General features: G+C 35.8%; 4 protein-coding genes across 8 annotated transcripts in view; 1 reads left to right on the top strand and 3 right to left on the bottom strand.

Annotated features, from left to right (window-relative positions):
- The first annotated feature begins 272 nt into the window (after positions 1-272).
- On the top strand, positions 273-8,799 carry LOC138307988 (pseudouridine-5'-phosphatase-like). Of its 2 annotated transcripts, XM_069248938.1 has the most exons (6): positions 338-419; positions 1,160-1,203; positions 1,446-1,527; positions 2,415-2,507; positions 4,681-4,913; positions 5,864-8,799. In XM_069248938.1, exons 1-6 carry the CDS (start codon positions 368-370, stop codon positions 6,044-6,046), a joined length of 687 nt encoding a protein of 228 aa, XP_069105039.1. In that variant the 5' UTR covers positions 338-367; the 3' UTR covers positions 6,047-8,799. The 2 variants fall into 2 exon arrangements, with proteins under 2 accessions (XP_069105038.1, XP_069105039.1); XM_069248937.1 differs by lacking the exon at positions 1,160-1,203 and having other exon boundaries at positions 273-419; positions 1,402-1,527.
- Positions 8,662-15,605, bottom strand: LOC138307987 (uncharacterized). The gene is given in 2 exon segments (XM_069248935.1): positions 8,662-14,484; positions 15,228-15,605. A coding segment is annotated over 1 exon segment (2,295 nt). The 5' UTR covers positions 14,466-14,484; positions 15,228-15,605; the 3' UTR covers positions 8,662-12,170.
- Positions 15,606-19,739: 4,134 nt separating this feature from the next.
- LOC138307991 (uncharacterized) lies at positions 19,740-21,622 on the bottom strand. The gene has a single exon (XM_069248942.1). It carries the CDS (start codon positions 21,620-21,622, stop codon positions 20,222-20,224), a length of 1,401 nt encoding a protein of 466 aa, XP_069105043.1. The 3' UTR covers positions 19,740-20,221.
- Positions 21,623-21,630: 8 nt separating this feature from the next.
- The window catches only part of LOC138307993 (transcription intermediary factor 1-beta-like), a 38,686-nt gene continuing 32,641 nt past the window's right edge, over positions 21,631-27,675 (bottom strand). Inside the window, exons 1-3 of one of the 4 annotated variants that reach the window (XM_069248945.1) lie at positions 27,262-27,535; positions 26,958-27,105; positions 21,631-22,558 (exon numbers count right to left, since the gene is read on the bottom strand). In XM_069248945.1, coding sequence (XP_069105046.1) covers positions 21,631-22,539 — 909 coding nt within the window. In that variant the 5' untranslated portion in view covers positions 22,540-22,558; positions 26,958-27,105; positions 27,262-27,535. Of the gene's footprint in view, positions 22,559-26,957; positions 27,197-27,261; positions 27,542-27,675 lie in introns of those variants that run through there. The other 3 variants (XM_069248947.1, XM_069248944.1, XM_069248946.1) reach the window with 3 other exon arrangements.

Raw genomic sequence — 27,675 nt, forward strand, 5'->3', positions numbered from 1 at the left:
GCAAACTTTTGTGAGAATCCGCCACGCGGATTTACACAGTTTGCAAACAAAATGTCTTTCATACACCGATGAAGTTAATACTGACATCAAATGCTTAAATGCATCATAAAGTTTCTTAAAACTTCTCAACCGAATTTTCTCCTTTGATGAATTATTTATTTTACTTTTGATGTCACATTGCGTTGCTTGTGGTCCATCCTCGATAGTTCATGGGTTCCGATCACTTACGATCTCTACACCATCTACATCTCTACACATGATTGCAGTCATGTGCTGATCTATGACAGAAGGGGAACAACTCGTACTACAATGCGGAACTTCAAGTTAGGGTGTTAAATCTACCTCCACACCGTGTACAGATGTAAACATGGCAGCGCCCGTTACACACGTGATATTTGACGTGGATGGACTGATATTAGGTGAGGCCTAATACACTTCTGATTTACGCTAGAAAATGTAACATCAAAGTTATATTTCCAGTAGATAATTAAATTATTCACTAGATACATTTAGCTGGTTCAGCAGTAATCAGTTGTCTGCAGTGAAATAAATCTATCACACGCACCTGTCACCTAATATATTACTCCTACATGTGTACTGTATGAGGCCTTATTCCACCCTGGTTATAAAAAAGTATCTCGTCGTGTTAACCTCTAACATTGTTGGAGAGCTGTCACCTTAATTAGTAACCTTATTAATCCATTAATTAGATGAGGGAACAATGTCAACTCAGTGTGTCGGTCACGTACAGATCAGATCTTGCCTTCAGAATGTAACCAAAAAAGATATTTGGTATAAGGCCTAGATTTGGTAACCCAACTAATTTTGTCAAGGAAAATGCAAAATTATACTTATTATACATGTATTTTATAGAACACATACAGCCACATATTAAAATGTACTATATATGGGTAAAGTACACAAAAACCAGTGCATTAAAAATTTGATACATGTACATGTAATTAGTTATTAATTATACTGTATATGAACTGTTGATGCAAAATATGCTCCTTTAGCTATTCTCTGATAAAATGACTTTGGAATTATCCTCATATTACTTTGTTAATGACCTCTTTGTCAAAATGTTGAATTTATCTGCATGTACATAACCCTTTTTTGGTTAAAATTATTCCTCCATGGTAATGTATACTTAATGTAGATACAGAACGGTTGTACACACAAATCACAGACAAGATTGTGGAGGTAATATATATATACATATACAATGCATATAAAAAATAAATCTCAACGACCTTCCTCTAGTACTTTCGCCACTTCAGAAAGAGCCATCATGAAATGGCGAAAGTACTAGAGGAAGGTCGTTGAGTTTTATTTTTTATATATTCAACTCTACATGGACACATATTTTTTCTTGATTTATACATTATATGTATACTTTAGATACAGAACGGTTGTATACACAAATCACAGACAAGATTGTGGAGCAGTATGGTAAAACATTCACATGGGACGTCAAGTCTAAACAGATGGGCAAGAAGGATGTCGAGGCAGCAAAGATTCTTATTGGTAAGTTCGTCTGCAGTGAATATTACTCTCATTAACGTCGAAATTCTAATGGTCCTCATTTTAACTGTTTTATAATGATTTTTTAACCTGAGATCATTTCTGCAAACCTCACCAGTTTCTTTCTGAACAATTTCATTAGGCATGGAAGTTACAAACCATGGCTAGTGTAGCAGTGTTCCAGATAATTTTTTGAGGGGTGGGTAATTGTACTGTACTCATACTTTCGTAGAAGAGGGGTACAACACTGACTTCTGTGCAAACCCAAAACTAAACCAATATTTTTCACTAAAAGTTATGATGTTATAGTATATTCAGTAATCGATGATATGCTAGCAATTGTGCAAATATCCATCTGAAACAAGAGCACAGATGATGCAGACTCAAAATTGAGTGGAATCATCACATTTTACAAAATTTCTTCTGATTTTACTACTCAATGTAAGTGCTCATACTAATTGGGTTGAGTAATTACAAATTTTGTAGGGGTAATTTGTACAAGTCCATACAATTTTAGCGGGTAATTGACAGGTTTTAAATGGGTATTTTACCCATGTACGCATCTAAACTGGAGCATTGTGTAGCATACATTTAGTGTTGTATTTAGTCAGCAGTGTCAAAAGCGATCGTGAACATCAATCTTCAACTTTGATTTTGAAGCTTTTACACTTTTTGCACCCTAACTTATGTTGTTTGATCATTTGTCTGATGAAGGTGATAGGGTACACATCGTAACAGTCACCAAAACATTACACATCAAATATTCATTGGTTGCTGTATGTGTGTCAATACCATTACATAAAGTATGGGGATTGTCTCCAATGATAATGCAATATAATGAGGTATGTTGCTCAACAAAGATATGTAAATGTGACATATTAATATTTCAGATGAACTACAACTTCCAATAACACCAGAAGAGTACCTAGTGCAGGCGAGAGCTCAGCAGAAAATTCTGTTCCCCACCGTCGATCTCTTACCAGGTAAAACCCCGTCACAGATTTACCTCTAGTAGATCTCTTACCAGGTAAAACCCGTCACAGATTTACCTCTAGTCGATCTCTTACCAGGTAAAACCCTGTCAAAGATTTACCTCTATTCAATCTCTTACTAGGTAAAACCCTGTCACAGATTTACCTCTAGTCGATCTCTTACCAGGTAAAACCTCGTCACAGATTTACCTCTATTCGATCCCTTACAGGTAAAAACCCTTTACAGATTTACCTCTATTCAATCTCTTACCAGGTAAAAACCCTTCACAGATTTACCTCTATTCGATCTCTTACTAGGTAAAACCCCGTCACAGATTTACCTCTAGTCAATCTCTTACCAGGTAAAGCCTGTCACAGATTTACCTCTAGTCAATCTCTTACCTGGAAAAACCCTGTCATAGATTTACCTCTAGTCGATCTCTTACCAGGTCAAACCTTGTCACAGAATTACCTCTAGTCGAAATCTTGCCAGGTAAAAATCCTTCACAAATTTTCCTCTAGTCGATCTCTTACCTGGTAAAGCCTGTCACAGATTTACCTCTAGTCAATCTCTTACCAGGAAAAACCCTGTCATAGATTTACCTCTAGTCGATCTCTTACCAGGTAAAAATCCTTCACAAATTTTCCTCTAGTCGATCTCTTACCTGGTAAAGCCTGTCACAGATTTACTTCTAGTCAATCTCTTACCAGTAAAAACCCTGTCATAGATTTACCTCTAGTCGAAATCTTGCCAGGTAAAAACCATTCAAAAATTTTCCTCTAGTCGATCTCTTACCAGATAAAACCCTGTCATAGACTTACCTCTAGTCAATCTCTTACCAGGTAAAGCCTGTCACAGATTTACCTCTAGTCAATCTCTAACTAGGTAAAACCTTGTCACAGATTTACCTCTAGTCGATCTCTTACCAGGTAAAACCCTGTCACATATTTATCTCTAGTCAATCTCTAACTAGGTAAAACCTTGTCACAGATTTACCTCTAGTCAATCGTTTACCAGGTAAAACCCTGTCATAGATTTACCTCTATAGTCAATCTTTTACCAGGTAAAACCCTGTCATAGATTTACCTCTAGTCAATCTCTTACCAGGTAAAGCCTGTCACAGATTTACCTCTAGTTAATCTCTAACTAGGTAAAACCCTGTCACATATTTATCTCTAGTCAATCTCTAACTAGGTAAAACCTTGTCACAGATTTACCTCTAGTCAATCTTTTACCAGGTAAAACCCTGTCATAGATTTACCTCTAGTCAATCTCTTACCAGGTAAAGCCTGTCACAGATTTACCTCTAGTCAATCTCTAACTAGGTAAAACCTTGTCACAGATTTACCTCTAGTCGATCTCTTACCAGGTAAAATTCTGTCACATATTTATCTCTAGTCAATCTCTAACTAGGTAAAACCTTGTCACAGATTTACCTCTAGTCAATCGTTTACCAGGTAAAACCCTGTTATAGATTTACCTCTATAGTCAATCTTTTACCAGGTAAAACCCTGTCACAGATTTACCTCTAGTCAATCTCTGACTAGGTAAAACCCTGTCACATATTTATCTCTAGTCAATCTCTAACTAGGTAAAACCTTGTCACAGATTTACCTCTAGTCGATCTCTTACCAGGTAAAACCCTGTCACATATTTACCTCTAGTCAATCTCTAACTAGGTAAAACCTTGTCACATATTTATCTCTAGGTAAAACCTTGTCACATATTTACCTCTAGTCAATCTTTTACCAGGTAAAACCCTGTCATAGATTTACCTCTATAGTCACTCTTTTACCAGGTAAAACCCTGTCACAGATTTACCTCGAGTTGATCTCATACAGATTGATGATGGAAGTGGATGTTCAAATACTGTCGCTGTTATATATATCTTTGCCATGGTAATTTCTGATGCCGAGATTTTTATATGAGAAATATAGAAACAAGTCTATTGTAGGTTCTTTATTCAACGGTTCTATTTGATGATTTAAATTAACTCTGGAAGTACATGTAGGTATTCATTAACAAATATTAAACTTGTTGAGCATTATTAATCTTTTAAGATATTATCTTAATTAAGATTTAATACGAAATTTAAAATATTAGACATATTTATACTTTTTTGTATACACAGTAATTTGATTATTTTATCATGAAATAATTAATGACAGTTTCCACTTTTACAAGGAGCTGAAAAGTTGATAAAACACCTCCACAAACATAAAGTTCCTATTGCCGTGGCGACCGGCTCTAGTAAGCGAAGTATCGGACTAAAGACAACTCGTCACCAAGAACTGTTCAGTCTCTTCCTCCATTTTGTATACAGCAGTGATGATCCGGAAGTGAAACACGGCAAACCTGCCCCTGACTGTTTCCTGATCGCATCAAGTCGATTCTCAGACAGCCCCGATCCTAGCAAGGTACATGCATTTATCAAAGTTTATAAAAGGTCCAAAAAGTTAATCTACCTCGTATATATATCTATTTATACACAGTGTATATATATGTATTAAATATCATAGAAACACAATTTAACAAAGCATGACAATTTATTGACTCTTGCCCTATCCGGGGCCTCGAACTCACGATCTATGGCACCAAATCACCTAGCCAAACATACCCACGCCTTCTACCACTGCACCACATCCACGTATATATATGTATTGAATTTGTTCTTTTTTACCACCAAGTCAGTATAAATGAGACAGTATCACACAGTGTAAGTGATGTTATCTAGTTTCTTGCTCATTTCTAGTCCCAGGTGTAACAAAATCATAATCACATTTTCTTCATAATGAGGTAAAAACGGTATAAAAAAGCTAGTATATTAATAATCCGAAATAAAAGACCAAAATAAATTCAAAGTAAAATCAGAATCCTTTCTATGGAATATATATTCAGCCTCTATAGGGACTTCTTCAGTCCAAAATCTACTTTACTTCAGTTCTTATAAATATTCATGAAGGAGTTCTTGTAAAACACAGCAATGAACAAGTTTTCAATACATCTAAACTATTTTGTCGCCTATCTGGCAAAAGCATTATGATACAAAAATGTTAATACAAATCCCACCACACCTGTGTTGATTTACTTATTTACCCTTGAATACTTTTAATGAACTGTCCCAGTCTTTGTATTGGAAGAGTTTATTTTGTCTTCAAGGATGAATGGGTTAAAACCTACAGAATGTACCATTCGAATGGCATAGTCATTTATTCACAAATGAAATCAAATCTCACAACAAAGTATGCAACACCTTTAGTTATGATAGTATAGAAAGTTATTGGTGACAAATTAGATGAAGTGTACTATATAAAATCAACTTAATATCACAAAAAAAATATGTAATGCTCTAGCTGTTTTTCCCCAGTGCCTGGTGTTAGAGGACGCTGTGAACGGTGTGGTAGCGGCCCATGCCGCGGGGATGCAGTGTGTCTGGGTACCGGACCCACAACAACCACAGGATGGATACAAGGAAACGGCCACCCTCACACTTACATCACTTACAGAGTTCAAACCAGAACTATTCGGACTGCCACCATATGAGGATTGACAAATACTTTAATTTTAGTATCTAATAATTATATTAGATTAAATATATTACTTTTACAATTAATTAGATATGCAATATGATTTGAAATGTAATTATTTTTTGTAACTTTTAATTGAAAATGGTTTAAATCAAAGTCTATATCATGTTACATGTTTGTAATGAATAAAAGCAAATAACGGGTAATATTTGTAAAGTCAATTAAATACAAAAACTGACTCATGATTTTAAAATGTGTAAGTAAAAGATGTTTTTCCATTAGCACATACAAATGTACCGTAAATGGTTAATACTTGTATTGGCAATCTTTATCCTATTTGGTGGGGAGAAAACAAAGGGAGGGAACTCTAATGGATCCGTCCTGAACTCTGCATGGCGGGTGGGGAATGGTGCAATATTTGCACACATAAGTTGAGTTTAACTTTCGACTCACTGCCTTGGCTAGGGACAAACTCAGGATGGTCTAATGTACCACTGATTGTGTGGCTAGATCTCTGTAGATAAACCATATATTGTGGCTGGTATTCACCAGGTATGCAGTACGATATGCTGTGTGTTCTCCCAAAATATAATAAACATGATAACTTATAGTTTGGATTATATAACAGATTTTTATTACCAATAATGTACTGTTTTGTATGCAGGTTGAAAGTACATAAAAAGAACAAAATTAAATGACAATTTATAATGTTTTATATATTATATTATGGTTGTGTCAAACAAATAAAAACATGAAAGGAGAAGAAACTCTTTCTGACATCTAACCAAACCTACAACAAAATGTAGTTTTTTCCTTACAGGATGAACCAGAGATTTTTTGTTGTTCACAGTTTCCTCATACAATGTAGTGAATACACAAAACATGATTCATTGTTAAACCAGGAATAAGTTTATAACCATGAATCTAGTCTTAATTCATGTTAAAAGTAAAAGTGTATATTCTTTTGTTTAAATATCACAACTTTATGGAATCGTTTCTAAGATTCTCCATAGAAAGTCATTACAAAAGTTAAAGAAAACTCTTTAGCTTAAGATTTTTTTTCCTGGAGTTCTGAAATGCTTACCTTTTTTTTAAGAATAATTAAAGATGCCCCACTGCCGACAGAGCAAAAACAGTACCCATCATTTGAACAACAAATGATGTAAAATATGTGTCTGATTAATACAAACATGCATATAAAATAATTTGTTTTTGCTTTTGATGCATGCACAGTCAGTACTTTATTCCATATAGGGCATAGTGCCATGGATTTTTTTTTGGGACGCAATTGATTATTTTTGATATTTTTATCTTGAATTGAAATAAGAAGCTAAGCTTTTCAATGGTCGTAATGGTGTAAAGTAAGTAGCTTTTATAACTGAAGAAACGTACTTATTCGTCTTCTCCCGTTTTTAATAGAGGAAAAATACCATTCGTCGGCGGTGGAGCATCTTTAAGGAATGTTCATGAAACTTTCTCAGGGTTATGCAGGTCATAAATAATTTTGACAGATGTGTGTGAAGTTGGAAAATTAGTACCTAAGACTAGCATTGTTTTGTACAATATAAATAATATATGTCAAAGACCTTAGTGTGAGTTTAAGTATTACATATCACTACGTACATTTTTGTGTTGGAAAGATGAATCTATCTTCTCAATTCTTTGCAGGGTTTTTTATCAAAAAATTACCAGGAATTCGCTGTTTAACAATGAAAACCATTCTTTTATTAATTTATTTATGTACAGGTGTAATTTTGTTACTTGTTAAAATGTTATATTTTGAAAAAGATTCTGTTCTCTGATCAATAAGAAACATTTAAAGATGCTCCACCGCCGACATAAACGATACCCAACATTTGAACAATAACTGGTTTTTAATCGTGTATATATATATGTCTAATCAACACAAAAAATCATACAAAATAATTTAGTTTGCTTTTTATTATATGCGCAATCAGTACTTCATACCATTATAGGACATAGTGCCACAGATTTTTTTTGGGATACAATTATTTTTTTTTTATATTTTTATCTTGAAGTAAAATATTAAAAACTAAAACTTTTCAATAGTGGTTATGGTGTAAAGTAAGTAACTTTTGTAACTGAAGCAAAATACTTTATCGTCTGCTCCTGTTTTTGTTAGAGAAAAACACCATTTGTCAGCGGTGGAGGATCTGTAAGTTTTTCATGCTGAAATGTTAGAAGAAATTTATCTAGAATGATAAGATAAACAAACATGTTAATAAAATGAAATATAGATGAAATTAAAGAATGTATGCAAATGGACTGACTCGGGCATCACAATTAAAACTATTTTAAGATGCCCCACCGCCGACAAATTGTATTTTTTCACTATCAAAAACAAGAACAGACGATTTAGTATTTTTCTTCAATTACAAAAGTTACTTTTATTGTATTATTTTCTTGTGTTAATTAGACATATATATATATATACTCGATTAAACATCAATTATTGTTCAAATAATGAATATTATTTATGCTCTTTCAGCGGTGGAGCATCTTTAGATAAAGTATATGATGAAACTAAAATGATTGTTTTAACTTGTTGATTCTCGATTCCGTAACATGATATAGGGGTGAATAGTAAGAATCAAAAAATAAATTTTGGAAAGATCAATCAAACATATACCGGTGATTTTTATTTATAATTTGTATACATGTATACATGTACTTTTGATTCGCTCTTAGTACTACATTATTACTCAGGAATTAGAAGCACACCTGTAATTATCAATAAAGTATGGAATGGTCACAAGCAGTTCTTATTTACTGTGTATAAATCTAAAATACCGTATTCCAGAGATATTTTGTCTATGGTATAGGATTTATCCTTGAATAAGTTAATATTAATTGTACATTTGCCTTTTTTTTCTCTCTCTCTTGATATTTACATACAATATCAATTAAATACATGCACAAAACCATTAGAATAATGAAAACGTTATTACTTAAATTATTTCTCCTAATCCTAAAAATAGTAAATTTAATATATTTTCCACATAACTAGTCCGTATGTAACTATGTCATAACTATCGTAAAACACACGTTAACACTTTTGTGACGTCACGGGTAATACTGACGTCACGTGTAATAATGACATCCTATCAAAATATGACTTTTTCACAATAGTGTCTCGTGTTTTCCTTCTTATATAGAAAAACGATATTTTCATTAATATTAGTTATGTGATAAATACAATCTTACACTTAGGAAATTCATCAAATGAGTTAAATAATTTGATATTCCAGTCGCCTAAAGGCTCGTGGTATATCAAATCCTTTACTCGTTTGATAAATTTCATATCACATAGCCACTTATGTAAGATACTCTATATCTGAGGCATCTGAAATTGAGGCATAGTTTAAAAAAATAGTTGAATATTAATTGAACTACTTCTATACAAGGTATGATAAAACATAAATAGCATTGCTTTATGTTTACTACTGTAAACAAGGTTTCTTCCGCGAGCGATTTATTTTTGCGAATTCGGCGATCAAGCTAGATTCGTGGAAGTTTATCTTCGCAAATTAATACATTCCATAATTCTTGTGCAATTTAATCAATTTGATGCATAGGTATTTCCATTTGATTTTCAATCCACCTAACTTAATCTCTATGAAAATGCTTTGAAACGAAAATCGCTAACTTTAGTAACCACGAAAGGAAGTTTGTTTACACTATATAGAATGTACCATCAACAATCTTTGTCTATTTACATTACACTATATACCATCAACAATCTTTGTCTATTTACATTACACTATATACCATCAACAATCTTTGTCTATTTACATTACATTATATACCATCATCAATCTTTGTCTACATTACACTATATACCATCAACGATCTTTGTCTATTTACATTACACTATATACCATCAACAATCTTTGTCTATTTACATTACACTATATACCATCAACAATCTTTGTCTATTTACATTACACTATATACCATCAACAATCTTTGTCTATTTACATTACACAATATACCATCAACAATCTTTGTCTATTTACATTACATTATATACCATCATCAATCTTTGTCTATTTACATTACACTTTATACCATCAACAATCTTTGTCTATTTACATTACACTATATACCATCAACAATCTTTGTCTATTTACATTACACTATATACCATCAACAATCTTTGTCTATTTACATTATATATCATCAAAAGTCTTTGTCTATTTACATTACATTATATACCATCAACAATCTTTGTCTATTTACATTACACTTTATACCATCAACAATCTTTGTCTATTTACATTACACTATATACCATCAACAATCTTTGTCTATTTACATTACACTATATTATACCATCAACAATCTTTTTCATTCTCACACCAAAATAATCACAACACATTATATAATTATCACATTTACGTAACATTCGAAGTGTACATTAAACTATCGTTCTCATGCTATATATTTCTTGATATTTAGACAGGTTGCATTATTTTACTTAAACTATATTATTATACAAAGATTCTCGCAACAAATAATCTGTTTTCACATTCGTATTGTATTTCGTTTATTCTCTTATCTCATATAATTATCTTCTTCAACACATGCCTTATTTTGACATTTTCAAATTAATGTAATTATATTAATATGAGTTAATACAGTAATATGAAAAAAATACACAAGCAAATCATCTTATAAATTATTACATTTACATATGTATTATTACTAATAATATTTTTTTTCTATTTTTCTCCAGACAATATATCAATTTTACATTACTAATCATAATACCATCAACATTATAACCAATTATAACATTAGTAAAAAATGGAAAACATATAATAGACAATAGTTAAGGTCAACCATCCCGCTAGCCTGAGATAATTTGTTCATAATTCATCAAATGTTTTATGTTGGATAAATGGAACACGATTGAAATGTTCCATAAACATTTTAGATAAAGATAATCGGAAACATTCCGTTAATATTTCCTAATTTTCAATATCTTCCCCTTGATAGTATGATCTTCCCAATAAATGTTTCTACTCTTTTAAAGACTATTGCCATTCTAAATCGTCTTCGTAATTATACTATCAAACACGAACAGGGTAACTACATGTAGTTATATAGACGAGGAGGAGGCTTGGATAACATTTCCATTGCACTTGATTGATGAATCAGCAGCCAAAAGATCCAGATTTGCCTCTGTTTGTATTAGTGTAACATAACTCATTATGGACACACAAATTGGATCTCTGCTAGAACGGATTCTTGTCTTACTATTACTAGTTTAACACTCAACCGATCAAACTAAAGATCTAGAGATGACAAATCAAGCTTTCCAAATTTTAGCCGAGTTAAAACAAATCAATCTTGTTTTCTTTGTGCAGTGTTTGGCTAGCCACTACGAATTTGTCCCCACACACCTATATGGCAGTTTCATCCTTTGACGTCAGAATTTCTCTGACCTTTGACCCATCTGCCGAAATCTGGACCACGTATACATTCCCCTCGCGATCTGCAGACACTCCCGTCGCTTGTTCGACAACTCCAACATTCAGGATGGCTTTTTGTATCATTTTCGTCCCCCGGTCTCTGGCAGATGACATTGTCATGGACTCTAATTCAAACGAAGCGTCAACAGCTTGTTTCATCAGACTTATGGGTATTGATGCTGTTTGATTTTGTCGTGAGGAAACACTCCGTGTAGTTAGTTTTTGTTGGAAAGATTTCTGTTTCACTTGGGCATTGGGTGCCCACGATATTTTTGTATGGACGTAATCGTTTCATCCTTCGTCTATCTCATCATATCCAAAAGTATTTTCTTCTTCTAAGTCGATACTCTCATATTCGATATGTTGAAACAATGGAGTAAGATCATATGATGTGTTTATATACTGGTGGTCAGAAAAGTTAACAGCTTGTTCGATTAGACTTATAAGGACAGGCGTTTCTGCAGTGAGTGCCCTGGAGTTCGTCCATAGCATCATATTCATGTGGATAATCTTCATATATACCGTCATCTTCTCGATGCATGTGTCTTGGGGTACAGTATGTGTGTACATTTTAACTGGATGATAATTTATTCCGGATTAGCTAAATGTCACGAACTCAAGTGAATAAAGTAGGTCTGTAACCTTCATGCTTTTAGTAGAGCTGAAACACGTGAATTACATCTTGTTGCTGTGGTGACAAGCTAGTCACTACGAGTTTGTCCCCACACACCGCTATGGCAGTTGGACTGTTTATACCATCCTCTGACGTCATAAGTTCTCTGACCTTTGTCCCATCTGCCGAAATTTGGACCACGTTGTTTGACTCTTGGCCACAAACATATACGTTCCCCTCGCGATCGACAGCCACTCCCGTCGCATTTGTGACAACTCCTTCATTCAGGATGGTCTTTTGTATCAGTTTCGTCTCTCGGCCTCTGGCAGGTGAAATTTTCATGTGCCCTGCTCCACACGAAGTGTTAAGAGCTTGTTCCATTATACCTATCAGTACTGGTGCTTTTTGTCGGGAAGAAACACTCCGTGCTTTTATTGTTCGTTGCGAAGATTTCGTTCTTGTGTGTACATTGCGTCCCCATGGGTTAGTTGCTTCTTCGTCGTCATTATAAGGTTTTTCTACCATATTTCCAAATTCGATACTTTGAACATATTTGGACCTTGAGGTACAAGTACACGATGTGTTTACCTTTTGATGGTCAGAAAGAGTGGCAAACGCCTGCTGATATAAGAAATCGTATGCTATACTATAACAGTTCTTTTCTAACGAGTGTACTTCGCGGGCATTTCCGTCTCTGTTTACCATGGAAATACCTCGTGGAGTACTGACCATGAATTTATCATTTACGTAAGCAATGCCATGACAACAACATGTTGTCTGTATAATGTGCAATGGCGTCAACCGACTGTTCTGTACTCTAACGAGCTGTATAGTGTTACATAACGATACAGCTACGGTGGTCGCATCGACAGCACACATGTCTTGTGGAACGCCCTGGGTTTGGAGCTGATTCAAACACTGTCCGTCGACAGTTAAAAGCTGAAGATATGACTGATCAGTGAAGCCCACTACTAGCATATTGGATAATAGTGTAACTATTTGAACACCAAGGCTGTTATTTTCTGATTCCAAAAAGTAACGCCTGCCATGTGCCAGCTGTTTCTTGGACACGTTGCCCGATCTGTGATAATTAGCGATATTAATTGATCTTAGTTTCTTTGCACGGCAGCTCGATAATGTCTTCACGTCTCCTATACCTTTAGGTTAGGTTTGTGGTTTCCTTTCTATAACAATTTTACCCAAGGATAAATGTGAGTTTTCGTTCAGGATATGAAGGTCGCTGTTGATATCGTGTTTGATATGTACAGACGTGAGAGATCTTGAGTAATCTTCCAGTAGTTCTCTACAGGCGCCCGTCTCTGTCTGACCTCTTTGGAGTAGTCTGATGGTATCTACGTATACGTCATCCTCGCGCTTGACCGCCATTTGTAAGGCTTCTTTTGTACCCAACATTGCCGTCCTCAGCCGATTACATCTCTGTTTCGACAAGTCAATCTTTTCTGATTCTGTTTTGTAGGATGAATTCAGTTCTTGTGTTAATTCCATTTGTCTTTTATCGAGATACGCGTTTAGTCTGTCTCGTAATTTGATAAGACTGTCCAATTCGACTTGTTTACATCTCTGCATGTCTTGTTCTTTGTCAATGAAAGACTTAACCATCAGGTCCATACTATTGGCTGCCTCCACAAGTGACTTGTCCATACTTTGTATGTTGGAGTTGTTTTTCTGTTTATTGAAATACTCCTTTGTAGTTGTTACCGAGTCACATCGTCGATGTTCTGTGATGATACACTTGTTACACCCTATAAACTTGTGGTCCTCACAGAAACAGTCCATCCTCTCCTTGTGTGTGTCACACACCATGTGTGAAGGTTGTTTCTGGGCCAAGGTCACGCTGTCCTCGCTAACAGCTACGATTTCACAGACTTTGTGGATGACGTCATGAAAATTTGATTTACAGTCATCACAAAAGAACGTGTTGGTAGCGCTACACCATACATCTGCTTTCTTCTGAACATTCTTGGTTGTTTGACATGGCCCGCATAAAGGATTCCTAGTCCCTGTGGTGGACTGGAGATCGATTAATTTCTTCACGTGGTTGTTGGTTGGGAACTGCTGGGCCCACATCTCTTTTCCCACATCCGGATTATGAGACGCTGTTTCCCTCCTACATACCGGACATGGGAATGTCGTCCCAGCCGCCGTATCTCCGGACAGGTGCTGTGTGATGTAGGTACCGAGACATTCCTCACAGAAGGAATGTAAACAGGGAAGAGACTTGGGTTGTCGGAACTGTCCTAAACATATCGGACATTGTAGTAGACGACCGAGCGAAAAATCCTCTCCAGTCGAGAAAGTTTGGGACTCTGCCATTCTTAATGAGGATCAGCTTCTGAAACCATGGCAAATGTTGATATGAGTAGAATTGACTTTTTACGAATAACGTAATTGAATGATGTGCTTATGAATTCAATTTCTCTTAACCAATGAATAAGTTAATACAATCAACTGATAATTTAGATAATTTACTATACCTTGTACAGACAAAAATTGCCTTGCTATTAGTAACAAATTTGCAAAATGACAAAACAGTGACAGTTGAAGGTTGTAATTTAGAATAATTGATTAATTTTGCACACCATGATCCTTAAAACATCTATTGCGAATTAGATGTACCATTTATATATAACTATGGTTTTTGGTACCGAAGGTGAAGGGAGACAACTCGATTTGGCGTTGATGGTGCCAAATCCCACCGGTAATAAGACTCTTTCATATAAATGTAGGTATGTGGATATAAAGGATAGGGTTATTATTCTACCCGAGGGTCATAAAATGTTGTAAAACCTTTGGTTTTACACCCAAGGGTTTTACAATATTTTGTGATCCCGAGTGTAGAATTTACCTACTTATCATGTTCGCATGTGAAAGAGTATTTATTTTTTCTCTCATACTTTACTGCTAAGATTTTTCGCCATTTTGAAATAGTGTCTACATGTATATTCTAAAAAAACGCGACTACAAGTAAATTCTCTATACATGAAAATTGCGTGAAATTTTCAACACATATCCCGTTGTTGATATCTTTTAAAGTTAACCCAATCTAGTTTCTGAAAACAAGTGTTAAAATTGTACCTAAAAATAGTAATTTTGTTGATTCTGTCACGTCATAAGGCTTTATTGCATCGGTATCCATGCAATACAGCCTCAGGTGACATGAGTGTCCATCCAGTATTACATCCGTAGGTATGAGAGAAATAGAACGTATAATCCACTCAGTGCAGAACTGTAACAATCACCACACTGTGCACAGACGATGCCGTACATGTGCTTACTTCCTGTTCGTTTGTGACGTACGACGTAGTGGAGAAGACGAATCTAAACATGTCTGTTTCAAAATTAACAAACAAATTTATACTACACCAATCGTTATAGTCAGAAATTGGTTCACCTGTAAGAGTCCTTTTCTCTTTTCTCAGAAAATCAAGACACCTCACTTTCACTTTAGATACCCAGATGACTCTAATCAGGATGTCACTGTAACCATCAGATTATCAATTACATCCGCGAAGTTTGCAAACCAGAAAAAAAAGATGAAGCTAGAGAATTTTAATTACTTTTATTTTTTGATAAGATACCATTATTAATTGAATTGGTACATAAGTACAAACTTCGACAAGCGAGCAGTGACGTGTACCACAAACGGCGACCTCGTCGAAGGACACAAATGCAAATGATTTAATTTACACTATTGTTTCTTATATACAATATAACTTACCATTAAAGTGCAGGCTTTATGTCTTTAATCAACCATTTCAGAAATTCGCTCTCCAATGGACACCGCGGACATGTATTTATAGATTTGCAGTATTTTTGTCGTCATGGCGTCGGCTACCTGCCATCACTTGTATTAGAACGACCTTCACCTTCATTGCTGACGTCATAAGGTATAACATTTCAGTGCACAAAGGTATTTTATCTATATCAGCATAGCCCAAATGTCCCATACTTGTGTAAAACTTATGGACTACAGCAACTTTGAAGTGAAATGTTTTTTTAACAGGACTGACAATATAATTCCTCTCATGCTTAACGTTAAAGGAACAATTCATTCAGGTTAAATTTTTTACATAACCAAGAACCAAAATATGGCATAAATGTATTGTTCTACATCTCTTATGAAACATATAATATAAAATATTGACAAATTCCGCGTCATTGTTTAATATTTTAATTAATATCGTTGAAATATCAAATCGTTGATCAATACGATTAAGCAGGTACAATATGGACGCTGTACCCATTTCCGAGCCAAAGTCACGCACGTTAAACAAATGAACTACATAACCACTGAGGAGATGATAAAATGACTTTTTAGACAAGACAATTCACCTCATAAGGTAAACACCTCTGTCAGAGCGATTTGAGCAGTTCTAGCCAAAAAGTTGCATTACTCTACGAGCAAGGGACAGGGTTCGGCATACAAGAAGTTCGACCGCAATGTGTAATGGCGGACAGCGAGCGAGTTTGAACATCTACATACATGTCACAACCATGGGCTTTGTAGGCATATCACAGTAAAACCGACTGATCTAATTTCCATTAGAACTGGTTTTTTCCGATATATGCACACATTTTAATGTTCTCTTAGACTGAATTGTCCCTTCAACACTTTCTAGATAATTATGCTAATCTATAAAGGCTAGACTATATATATATATATATGTTACTTCTTTATTATTCAAACAAAAAATATTCACCTTTTATAATATTGCACACAGATATTTTTCTTAATAAATGTTTCTTCACTTTATTTTCTTTCTTCGTGGTCTTTAGGTCATCTGACCCGAAGGGTCAGGATGACCAATTGTCATCATGCACCGTCCGTCGTCGTGCGCCGTGCGCCGTGCGTAAACTTTTTATTCAAACAACTTCTTCTCGATAACCGAAAGGCCCAGGGTACTTCCCAAGACCCAGATGGCCCAGGGTACTGATATTTGGCCTGTAGCATGCTGGGATAAAGGTCTACCAAGTTTGTTCAAGTGAATGACCTTGACCTTCATTTAAGATCACAGGGGTCAAATAGGCTAAAAATCCTTTAAACAACTTCTTGTGAATAACGAAGAGGCCTAGAGACCTGATGTTGGTCCCGTAACAAGCTTGGATGAAGGGCTATCAAGTTTGTTCAAATGAATGACCTTGATCTTCATTCAAGGTCACAGGGGTCAGGAAGGCTAAAATCTTTAAACAACTTCTTCTCAAGAACCAGAAGGCCCAGTGTACTGATATTGGGCATGCAGTATGCTGGGATGAAGGGCTACCAAATTTGTTCACACGAATGACCTTGATCTTCATTCAATGTCACAGGGGTCAGGAAGGCTAAAATCTTTAAACAACTTCTTCTCAAGAACCGAAAGGCCCAGGATACTCATATTGGGCCTGCAGCATGCTGGGATGAAGTTCTACCAAGTGTGTTCAAATAAATGACCCTGATCTTCATTCAATGTCACAGGGGTCAAATAGACTAAAAATCCTTTAAACAACTTCTTGTGAATAACTAAGAGGCCTAGAGACCTGATTTTGGGCATGTGACATGCTGGGATGAAGGGCTACCAAATTTGTTCAAATGAATGACCTTGATCTTCATTCAAGGTCACGGGGGTCAAATAGGCTTTAATCTTTAAACAACTTCTCAAGAACCAAAAGGCCCAGGATACTCATATTGGGCATGTAGCATGCTGGGATGAAGGGCTGCCAAATTTGTTCAAATGAATGACATTGACCTTCATTCAAGGTCACAGGGGTCAAATTGGCTAAACTGTTTTAAACGACTTCTTGAGAATAAGTAGGAGGTCTAGAGACCTGATATTGGGATGTGACATGCTGGGATGAAAGGCTATCAAGTTTGTACAAATAAACGACCTTGATCTTCATTGAAGGTCACAGGGGTCAAATAGGCTTAAATCTTTAAACAACTTCTCAAGAACCGAAATGCCCGGGATACTCATATTGGGCCTGCAGCATGCTGAGATGAAGGGCTACCAAGTTTGCTCAAATGATTGACCTTGACCTTCATTCAAGGTCACAGGGGTCAAATAGGTTAAAATCTTTAAGCAACTTCTTGAGAATAACTAGGAGGCCTAGAGACCTGATTTTGGGCATGTGACATGCTGGGATGAAGGGCTACCAAATTTGTTCAAATGAATGACCTTGATCTTCATTCAAGGTCACGAGGGTCAAATAGGCTTTAATCTTTAAACAACTTCTCAAGAACCGAAATGCCCGTGATACTCATATTGGACCTGCAGCATGCTGAGATGAAGGGCTACCAAGATTGTTCAAATGAATGACCTTGACCTTCATTTAAGGCAACAGGGGTCAAATATGCTAAAATCTTTTAACGACTAAATTGTATTGTGCTAATAGTCAGATGACCGTTAAGGCCCATGGGCCTCTTGTTTAGGGTACACTTACAAAGAGCTTCGTCAACAAATCTCTAACCTTATTCCGCCATATTGGGCCGGTAATGTTGTCGGCGAATCAAAACCGGTTGATCCGGTGTACGTCGTCTGTGCAACCGTCTCGCTTTTATCCCAATCGAGTTAGGAAGGGTATCGGTCATATTGTTCGATATTTTGATATTATTGTAAATTTTTGGGTGTTCAGCCCAAATGTATAGACCTCGTATATTGATTTTTAGGTTAGCTGACACTGTGGTTCTGCCTCGAATTCGAATGCTGGCTACAGAACAATGAAACAATAACAGATTAGGTAACTTTCAACAATTTATTATTATGAAGTGGATGAAAGAATCACAGAATTTACAACGGAAGGGGTGACGAAATCCCTAATGTAGACATAGCAGATATGTAGACATAGCAGATCACATTATACGTGCGCTGTGTATAACAACCACCCGACCCGACCCTTAACTTATCACATAAAAATACCATGACTACGAAAGTTAACACATGCCTACAGTACCCTACTTAGTACATAGTATCATGTATTCATCACGCAAGATGGCTTCCAGTCCAACAACTTTTATTACCTCACTCACTGGAGAGTTACAATATTAGTCACGGAGCTAGATAAAATATCCGGAACCTATTATCGTATATTGCACATAGCACTTACCTGCCGGAGTAGAAAGAGACGAGTCAGCCAGCTACGTGAAAGCTTCTGCTAGACTGTCATATAGAGCCAATCACCTAGATTTATAGTGTAATTTAATCATATGCCTCTTAATGCACGTGCGAAGTGTCAAAATACTTCAGGTAAGAAGAATACAGTTGAATATGTAAAAAAGAACTTGACCCAAAAATGTCAGCCTATCAGAATCGTCAAGAGCTCCGACCGGAAGGGATTCCCCAAAGGAGATATCCCAGATTACAAAATGGAGCCAACGATAACAAAACAAACGTACGCTGGAATACAGAGTGTAAATACAAGCTGATTTCAAATGATCAGGGGGATACCAGGAAACATAACACGACACGCGTTATGGAAATTAACATTTCATTTATCTATTTAAATATGTAATGAAAATGATGATACTTGTAGTATTAAAAGAAAGTGAATAACTCTTTGAAATTCATACAAAATTATCATGCTCGTTAAAAGTTACAATTTTACAACTCAGAGCCGTTTTGGTTGAGGTATGTACCTTTATTTGAATATAAATCAAAACAAAATATACACCACTCGTTATGACTACTCTATTTTTCTTGATTGAGGAAAAAGTGAAAAGATATTCTGTCATACTTATATGTTTGGTTTGTGATTTCAATTGTGTATTTGTACATTTAAAAGCCATTTGTCTTTGCGGTAGGTATTGATTATGACGTCATATGTCAGCGAGTGTAATGCCCTACTTATCGGAGAAAACATTATGAGTTTCGCTCACAAAATAATGACTTCACAACGGATTCATATCCGGATACTACGGAATAAAATAATTATAGTTTATCCTTTTAATCACAGACCGCCATTTATCACGTTTTTAGCAATACTTTCATTAAATTATTATAAATCACTAAATAACTGAACAGATAAATTATATTACATGATTATATTCATTCTCGAGCCGAATTCCTCAAGTGAATAAAGTAGGTCTGTAACCTTCATACCTAATTGAGCTGAAACACGTGAATTACATCTTGTTGCTGTGGTGACAAGCTAGTCACCACAAGTTTGTCCCCACACACCGCTATGGCAGTTGGACTGTTTATACCATCCTCTGACGTCAGAAATTCTCTGACCTTTGACCCATCTGTCGAAATCTGGACCACGTTGTTGGACTCTTGGCCACATATATATACGTTCCCTTCGCGATCGACAGCCACTCCCGTCGCATTTTTGACAACTCCTTCATTCAGGATAGTCTTTGGTATCAGTTTCGTCCCTCGGCCTCTGGCAGGTGAAATTTTCATGTGCACTGCTCCACACGAAGTGTTAAGAACTTGCTCCGTCATACCTATCAGTACTGGTGTATTTTGTCGCGAAGAAACACTCCGTTTTTTTAGTTTTTGTTGCGAAGATTTCGGTCTCGTGTTTACATTGCGTCCACACGGGTAAGCATTCTTGTTTGTACGGACGTAATAGTTTGCTTCTCCGCCGCTATCATCGGTAACATAATGTTCTTCATCACTACTCCAATTGATACCTCGAAAACCTTGGGACTTTGAGGTACAAGTACATGACGTGTTTACCTTCTGATGGTCAGAAAGAGTGGCAAACGCCTGCTGATATAAGGAATCGTATGCTATACTATAACAGTTCTTTTCTAACGAGTGTACTTCGCGGGCATTTCCGTCTCTGTTTACCATGGAAATACCTCGTGGAGTACTGACCATGAAATTACCATTTACGTAAGCAATGCCATGACAACAACATGTTGTCTGTATAATGTGCAACGGCGTCAACCGACAGTTCTGTACTCTAACGAGCTGTATAGTGTTACATAACGATAGAGCTACGGTGGTCGCATCGACAGCACACATATCTTGTGGAACGCCCTGGGTTTGGAGCTGATTCAAACACTGTCCGTCGACAGTTAAAAGCTGAAGATATGACTGATCAGTGAAGCCCACTACCAGCACATTGGATAATAGTACAACTCTTTGAACACCATGGCTGTTATTTGATAAGTCCAAAGAGTTACGCCTGCTACGTGCCAGCTGTTTCTTGGATACGTTTCCCGATCTGTGAATGTTACCGATATTAATTGATCTTAGTTTCGTTGCACGGCAGCTCGATAATGTCTTCACGACTCCTATACTTTTAGGTAAGGTTTGTGGTTTCCTTTCTTTAACAATTTTACCCAAGGATAAATGTGAGTTTTCGTTTAGGATATGAAGGTCACTGTCGATATCGTGTTTGATATGTACAGACGTGAGAGATCTTGAGTAATCTTCCAGTAGTTCTCTACAAGTGCCCGTCTCTGTCTGACCCCTTTGGAGTAGTCTGATGGTATCTACGTCATCCGCGCGCTTGACCGCCATTTGTAAGGCTTCTTTTGTACCCAACATTGCCGTCCTCAGCCGATTACATCTCTGTTTCGACAAGTCAACCTTTTCTGATTCTGTAGGATGAATTCAGTTCTTGTGTTAATTTCTATTTGTCTTTTATCGAGATACGCGTTTAGTCTGTCTCGTAATATGATAAGACTGTCCAATTCGACTTGTTTACATCTCTGCATGTCTTGTCCTTTGTCAATGAAAGATTTAACCATCAGGTCCATACTATTGGCCGCCTCCACAAGTGACTTGTCCATACTTTGTAGGTTGGAATTGCTTTTCTGTTTATCGAAATACTCCTTTGTAGTAGTTACCGAGTCACATTGTCGATGTTCTGTGATAATACACTTGTTACACCCTATAAACTTGTGATCCTCACAGAAACAGTCCATCCTCTCCTTGTGTATGTCACACACCATGTGTGAAGGTTGTTTCTGGGCCAAGGTCACGCTGTCTTCACTAACAGCTACGATGTGACATTCTTTGTGGACGACGTCATGGAAGCTTGATTTACAGTAATCACAAAAGAACGTGTTGGTAGCGCTACACCATACATCTGCTTTCTTCTGAACATTCTTGGTAGTCTGACATGGCCCGCATAAAGGATTCCGAGTCCCTGTGGTGGACTGGAGATCGATTAATTTCTTCACGTGGTTGTTGGTTGGGAACTGCTGGGCCCACATCTCTTTTCCCACATCCGGATTATGAGACGCTGTTTCCCTCCTACATACCGGACAAGGGAATGTCTTCCCAGCCGCCGTATCTCCGGACAGGTGCTGTGTGATGTAGGTACCGAGACATTCCTCACAGAAGGAATGTAAACAGGGAAGAGACTTGGGTTGTCGGAACTGTTCTAAACATATCGGACATTGTAGTAGACGACCGAGCGAAGAATCATCTCCAGACGAGAAAGCTCGGGACTCTGCCATTCCTAATGAAGATCAGCTTCTGAAAGCAGGGTGAAATAATAACATTAATGGAACATGTATAACTAAGATGGAATATTATCATTGTAATTCATACAAACCTGAGTAATTAAGATGTGAATCAGGTGTAACCATCACAGAATATCATGATATACCTTGGTCAGAACCAATAGCCTTGCTTATAAGGTTCGTCTCAAAACATGTTCGTTTTTTGTCAAAAATAGCTGTAATAAATGAAAACTGCGTCAAAAATTAGACTTCTACTGTTTTAAGGAATCGCTATGCAATGATTAAAAGAAACTACCAATGTTTGTGTGATTCTGAAAACGTGGCCTTCCTACAGTATTTAATGAGTTGTAATATCGTTTTTTCATTAAAAAAAAATCATTTAATTAGCCGATTTATGAAAAACATTTTATCAATTGAAAGATATTTGAAAAATTAAACTATCTGAACGTTTTGTATGAAGCGTTGAATCTATGATCTCAAGAAATTGTGAACAACAGAATTGTTTTATTTTTAAAAAGATGAATGTTAATTTTTCCCATAAGCATTTTGTTTTGAGAGAGATACCCGGATGTTAGGAAAATAGGATGTGACATGATATCAAAGTCTGGTCGGACTTATTGTGGAGTGGCGTAAACAACAGGGTAAATTTTCAGCTTGGTCATGTTCAAAAATAATGTTTCCCCCATGCGCAGTCCCTCATACGTTAAGCAAGAGTTGTTGTTCGTGTAACGGAACTCTTCGTCTGCCTTTGACCGACGAAATTAGTAATATTCTGATGATAAAAGATACAGATAACACAATTACACTCGATGTAATGTTTATATGATATAACATACTAAATGGAGTTGATTTGGGCTGTAAGATACGGTAGGTCTAATTTACAATTTAACAAAAACTATAATGTTAGCCGAACATTGTTTGAGCAAACAACTTAAATTTTAGCCATTACGTTAGACATGTATTCTAGCGCGTGAAAAAGTGTTTTTTTTCGGTATAATAAATGTAAAGTGTAAAATGCAATGTTATTTCAGATTTCTACAAGTTCAGATGTGGATTGATTCAAGGTGAAATATTGTCTCTGATTCTATTTACATTGCTTGTCAATGACTTCAAAATGAATTTTATTATTGATAATTGCACTCTATTAGAGATTCGAACCATTTAAGAAATGATGAAATTATTAAAAATAATGAGAAATGGTATAACAATAATGAGCAAATTGAGGTTACAAATGAATTCAATTATCTGGGGTTGATGTTAAAACTAAAACGGATTTTTAAGACTCAAAACCATATCTTAGAACAGAGTCAAATGGCTTTGTTGGATCTCTGACCTAGGTTTAACACATACCCTTTTTCTGTCTTGTCATTGGTGTACATAAACTCCTGACATTGAAAAGATACACGTCAGCGTCTTAAAATAATACTTGGTGTGGAGTAAAACACTACTAATGCTATGGTGTATATTGAGAGTTGGGAGAGTGTCTTTATCTTTGACTATTATCAGGGAAATTACAATATTTAATTACTGTATGAGACTTACCTACATTAGTACTTTAAAGGAATGAAAACAATCATAGTTCGATTTTACAATTGGAACTGGACTTAAGCCGTTGTGGTCTGGGCTATAATCTGATTCTGATCTATTTAAGCGCAAGTTAGAAGACCTTTTTAGACAGAACTGTATACGTTTGATAAATGACTCAGGTAAAGGTAGTTTATACAGCAATCTTAAAACAACTTACTTTTGCTAACCTTATTTAAAGTTATATTGCATGCAAATTTCACTGTAACGATATGTCACTCAGACATTTGATAGTTGAACATTGACATGTAACTTGATGATTTAGATCCCCAAAAGCATATGTCGGCCTATAAGAGAGCCGAAATCTAGGGATCATACATTCTTTGTTTTAAAGGGACAATTCAGTCTAAGAGAACATTAAAATTTGTACTTATATCGGGACAAATCCAGTTCTAATGGAAATTTGATCAATCGGTTTTACTGAGATATGCCTGAAAAGCCTATGGTTGTGTGTAGATGTTCAAACTCGCTCGCTGTCCGCCATTACACATTTCGGTCGAACTTCTTGTATGCCGAACCCTGTCCCTTGCTCATAGAGTAATGCAACTTTTGTCTAGAACTGCTCAAATCGCTCTGAGAGTAGTGTGTTTACCTTATTAGGTGAATTGTCTTGCCTAAAAGTCATTTTATCACCTTCTCAGTGGTTATGTAGTTTATTTGTTTAACGTGCATGGCTTTGGCTCGGGTATGAGTACAGTGTCCATATTGTACCTGCTTAATCCTATTGATCAACGATTTGATATTTCAACGATATTAATTAAAATACTAAACAATGACGTGGAATTTGTCAATATTTTATGTTATATGTTTCATAAGAAATGTAGAACAATACATTTATGCCATATTTTGCTTCTTGCTTATGTAAAAGAATTAACCTGAGTGAATTGTCCCTTTAAATAAAGCGCCTTCAATCACCGCCATGTTCAGTGACTTGGGATTTTGTCGGATTCCGAATCGTATCACGTGACTGACGTTCGATACGACCTCCACGTGGTGAGCCATTTGCTCATATTAGCCAGAAGGAAAACGTAAACATACACAAGTTACCTGGTGCTGGTATGTGTTCACAGAATGAGTATTTGAAACAGTCAATTCACACATTGCCGTAAAATATTGTGTGTATCAAATATTGTAATATGCGAGCATTATATAATTTTCTTTGTATATTCAGTCTACATATCTAAATTTCGGTTATCTGCTCAGAATTTGAATATAGAGAGGGGAAGATACAGGAATATACCAAGAACTCGGAGAGCATGTTCATTTTGTAATGATGATACTGAGTATGAATTCCATTTCGTTATGAATGTAATGTGTATAAAGATTTAAGATCAAAATTTATAAAATTTTACTATGTCAGAAATCCAAACATGTTTCAGTTATTTTAATTATCAACTACACAAAATAATAAAGAATTATATAATTTGGGTATGAATATAGATATTTAGCTTCAGAATGAAGAAATTGCTGTCAGAATAAGACTAAATATCACCCAATTTTCATATATGGAGAATTGTCTTGCAGTAAAGGTTTTTTTTTCGAATTTAATTCAAAATGGTGGGATATCATAATTATAAAATTTCGATAAAACGTCGAGGTATGAGAGAATGATTCTCATTCATATGTGGATATGCAGGATAAGGATATACAACATTTTGTGACCCTTGGGTAGAATAATCCGAAGGGTCACAAAATGTCGTAAAACCCGAGGCTTGCCGAGGGTATGCAGCATTTATTGATCCCGAGGATCTCGAAGTTTTAATTTTTGCTCGCCAAGTCTCAAAAATGAAAACTTCTTAGACTCGTTACTTAAAATCTCATATGAAATGAACTTTCATGTAAGATCCTATATATATATAAATACTGTTGGTTAGAAATTCGTGCCAGGGTCTTGTTGTTCTAGCATACACCTAGGCCTGTGGACCTAAATATTTAAAATCTCTTTTTAAGTCACTCAATATCACATAACCATGGAAACACATGATAACGCTAGAATTTGGCAGCTTCGTAAAACGGTCCATGAAACATGGCTATATATATAGAAAGGTGGGGGAGAGAGACGGGCATCCCACGTCACGCATGCATTGTTAATTGTATGAACTGGAATAGTAATGTTTAGAAGTTGTGTTATATTTGGAGCTATGGTAGCTTTTGTTAAAACATTAGCGGTTGTTGAAGTTCACTAAATATTTAACATTTGGAATGCTTTACTTGGACTGACTAATCAAGTGATCTGTGGTTTGAACGATCCGAAATCCCATTCTGGACGCTTGAATGCATTTCAGAATATGTTCAGAGGTAAGGAAAACTGGTTCAAATATCACTATTTTCTGTAATGAATCACCTTCGAGAGAATGGTATTATATGTAATGTTACGCACATTTGAAAAAAAACTTAGAAAATCATTTATTATTATTATTCTATTACTATTAATATCATTGTTATTGTATTTCAACATTTTGTAGCAAAGTAATTGTACTGGTTTATCTATGTGTCCAAAGTCACAACATTGAATACTTTCATTGTACATGTAAATTCTAAAGACCCTTTCGTGGAATAGCCAGTTTAAATTATTTTTACTTTCGATATTAGGCTGAATGTAACTAGACGTAACTGTTAACACTGCTTTATCGATCTCATTCACGATGTTTATAAACCATTAAACAAAATGATATGTGAACTTAGAGAACATATATCAGTTAATTTTATAGGCCTGTCTCAGGCGAGCGGTTACCACAAACAGCGACCTTAGTCAAAGGACATTATCACATTAAATTCCTGTTGATAAGACATCTATTTGATGGCTTGTTATCTGAAAAGTAACTTACCATATATTAAAAAGCGTTGGAAGATTTGGTTTTACATTTCCACCTGATCAAAAATTCGTCCTCTAATGATCATCGGTGATTCGAGGTGTTTTACTATAACCTTGCCATTATGGCGTCGGTTCCTTGTCCACATTAGAACGACCTTCACCTTAATTATTGACGTCACTTATTATAACGTATTCATAAAGTACAATATAAATTGCAATGCACAATGAGTCTTCTTATCGATAATAGACTACGTATTTCAGTTTAACCGAGGATCCCCGTTTTTATTTACATATTAGTAAACAGCACTAACGCTTACCTGTAACTACGAGTATGTGTAACACATGTACAGCCGGTGTCTGTCTTATTGTTAGACAATTTGAATTATTATGGAAGTCATACGACACAGGACTTAATATCTGATGAGTAGAAAAACCTAGAAACTAAATGTAATTGAACAAGAATTGTTTCTGTCCAATGAAATGACGGAAAATCACCTGTTCCACATGTGTCAATCTGGATTCAGGATAGACATTAAACTTGGAGTACCCGATTAATGATTTTTTTTCAGATATAAAATCATTCCACTATATAATCCTGACTTACACACCTACTCAGACTTCCGTGTATTGTACCACACACACACATACTACCTGGTATATATATCTACCGTACGTTTTTGAAAAGTCCGTAGCAGTTCTTGTTATTCGTCACCAGTTTACTTTCGTTATCT

The sequence above is a fragment of the Argopecten irradians genome, chromosome 14, assembly GCF_041381155.1.
Source record: "Argopecten irradians isolate NY chromosome 14, Ai_NY, whole genome shotgun sequence".
Lineage (NCBI taxonomy): Eukaryota > Metazoa > Mollusca > Bivalvia > Pectinida > Pectinidae > Argopecten > Argopecten irradians.

Bases quoted from the DNA above. Each gene is read 5' to 3' on its own strand.
- LOC138307991 (XM_069248942.1), bottom strand. From the start codon at position 21,622: ATGTTGGGTACAAAAGAAGCCTTACAAATGGCGGTCAAGCGCGCGGAT.
- LOC138307988 (XM_069248937.1), top strand. From the start codon at position 368: ATGGCAGCGCCCGTTACACACGTGATATTTGACGTGGATGGACTGATA. The intron at 1,528-2,414 runs GTAAGTTCGTCT...TTAATATTTCAG, and splicing joins GGCAGCAAAGATTCTTATTG to ATGAACTACAACTTCCAATA. The intron at 4,914-5,863 runs GTACATGCATTT...GTTTTTCCCCAG, and splicing joins ACAGCCCCGATCCTAGCAAG to TGCCTGGTGTTAGAGGACGC.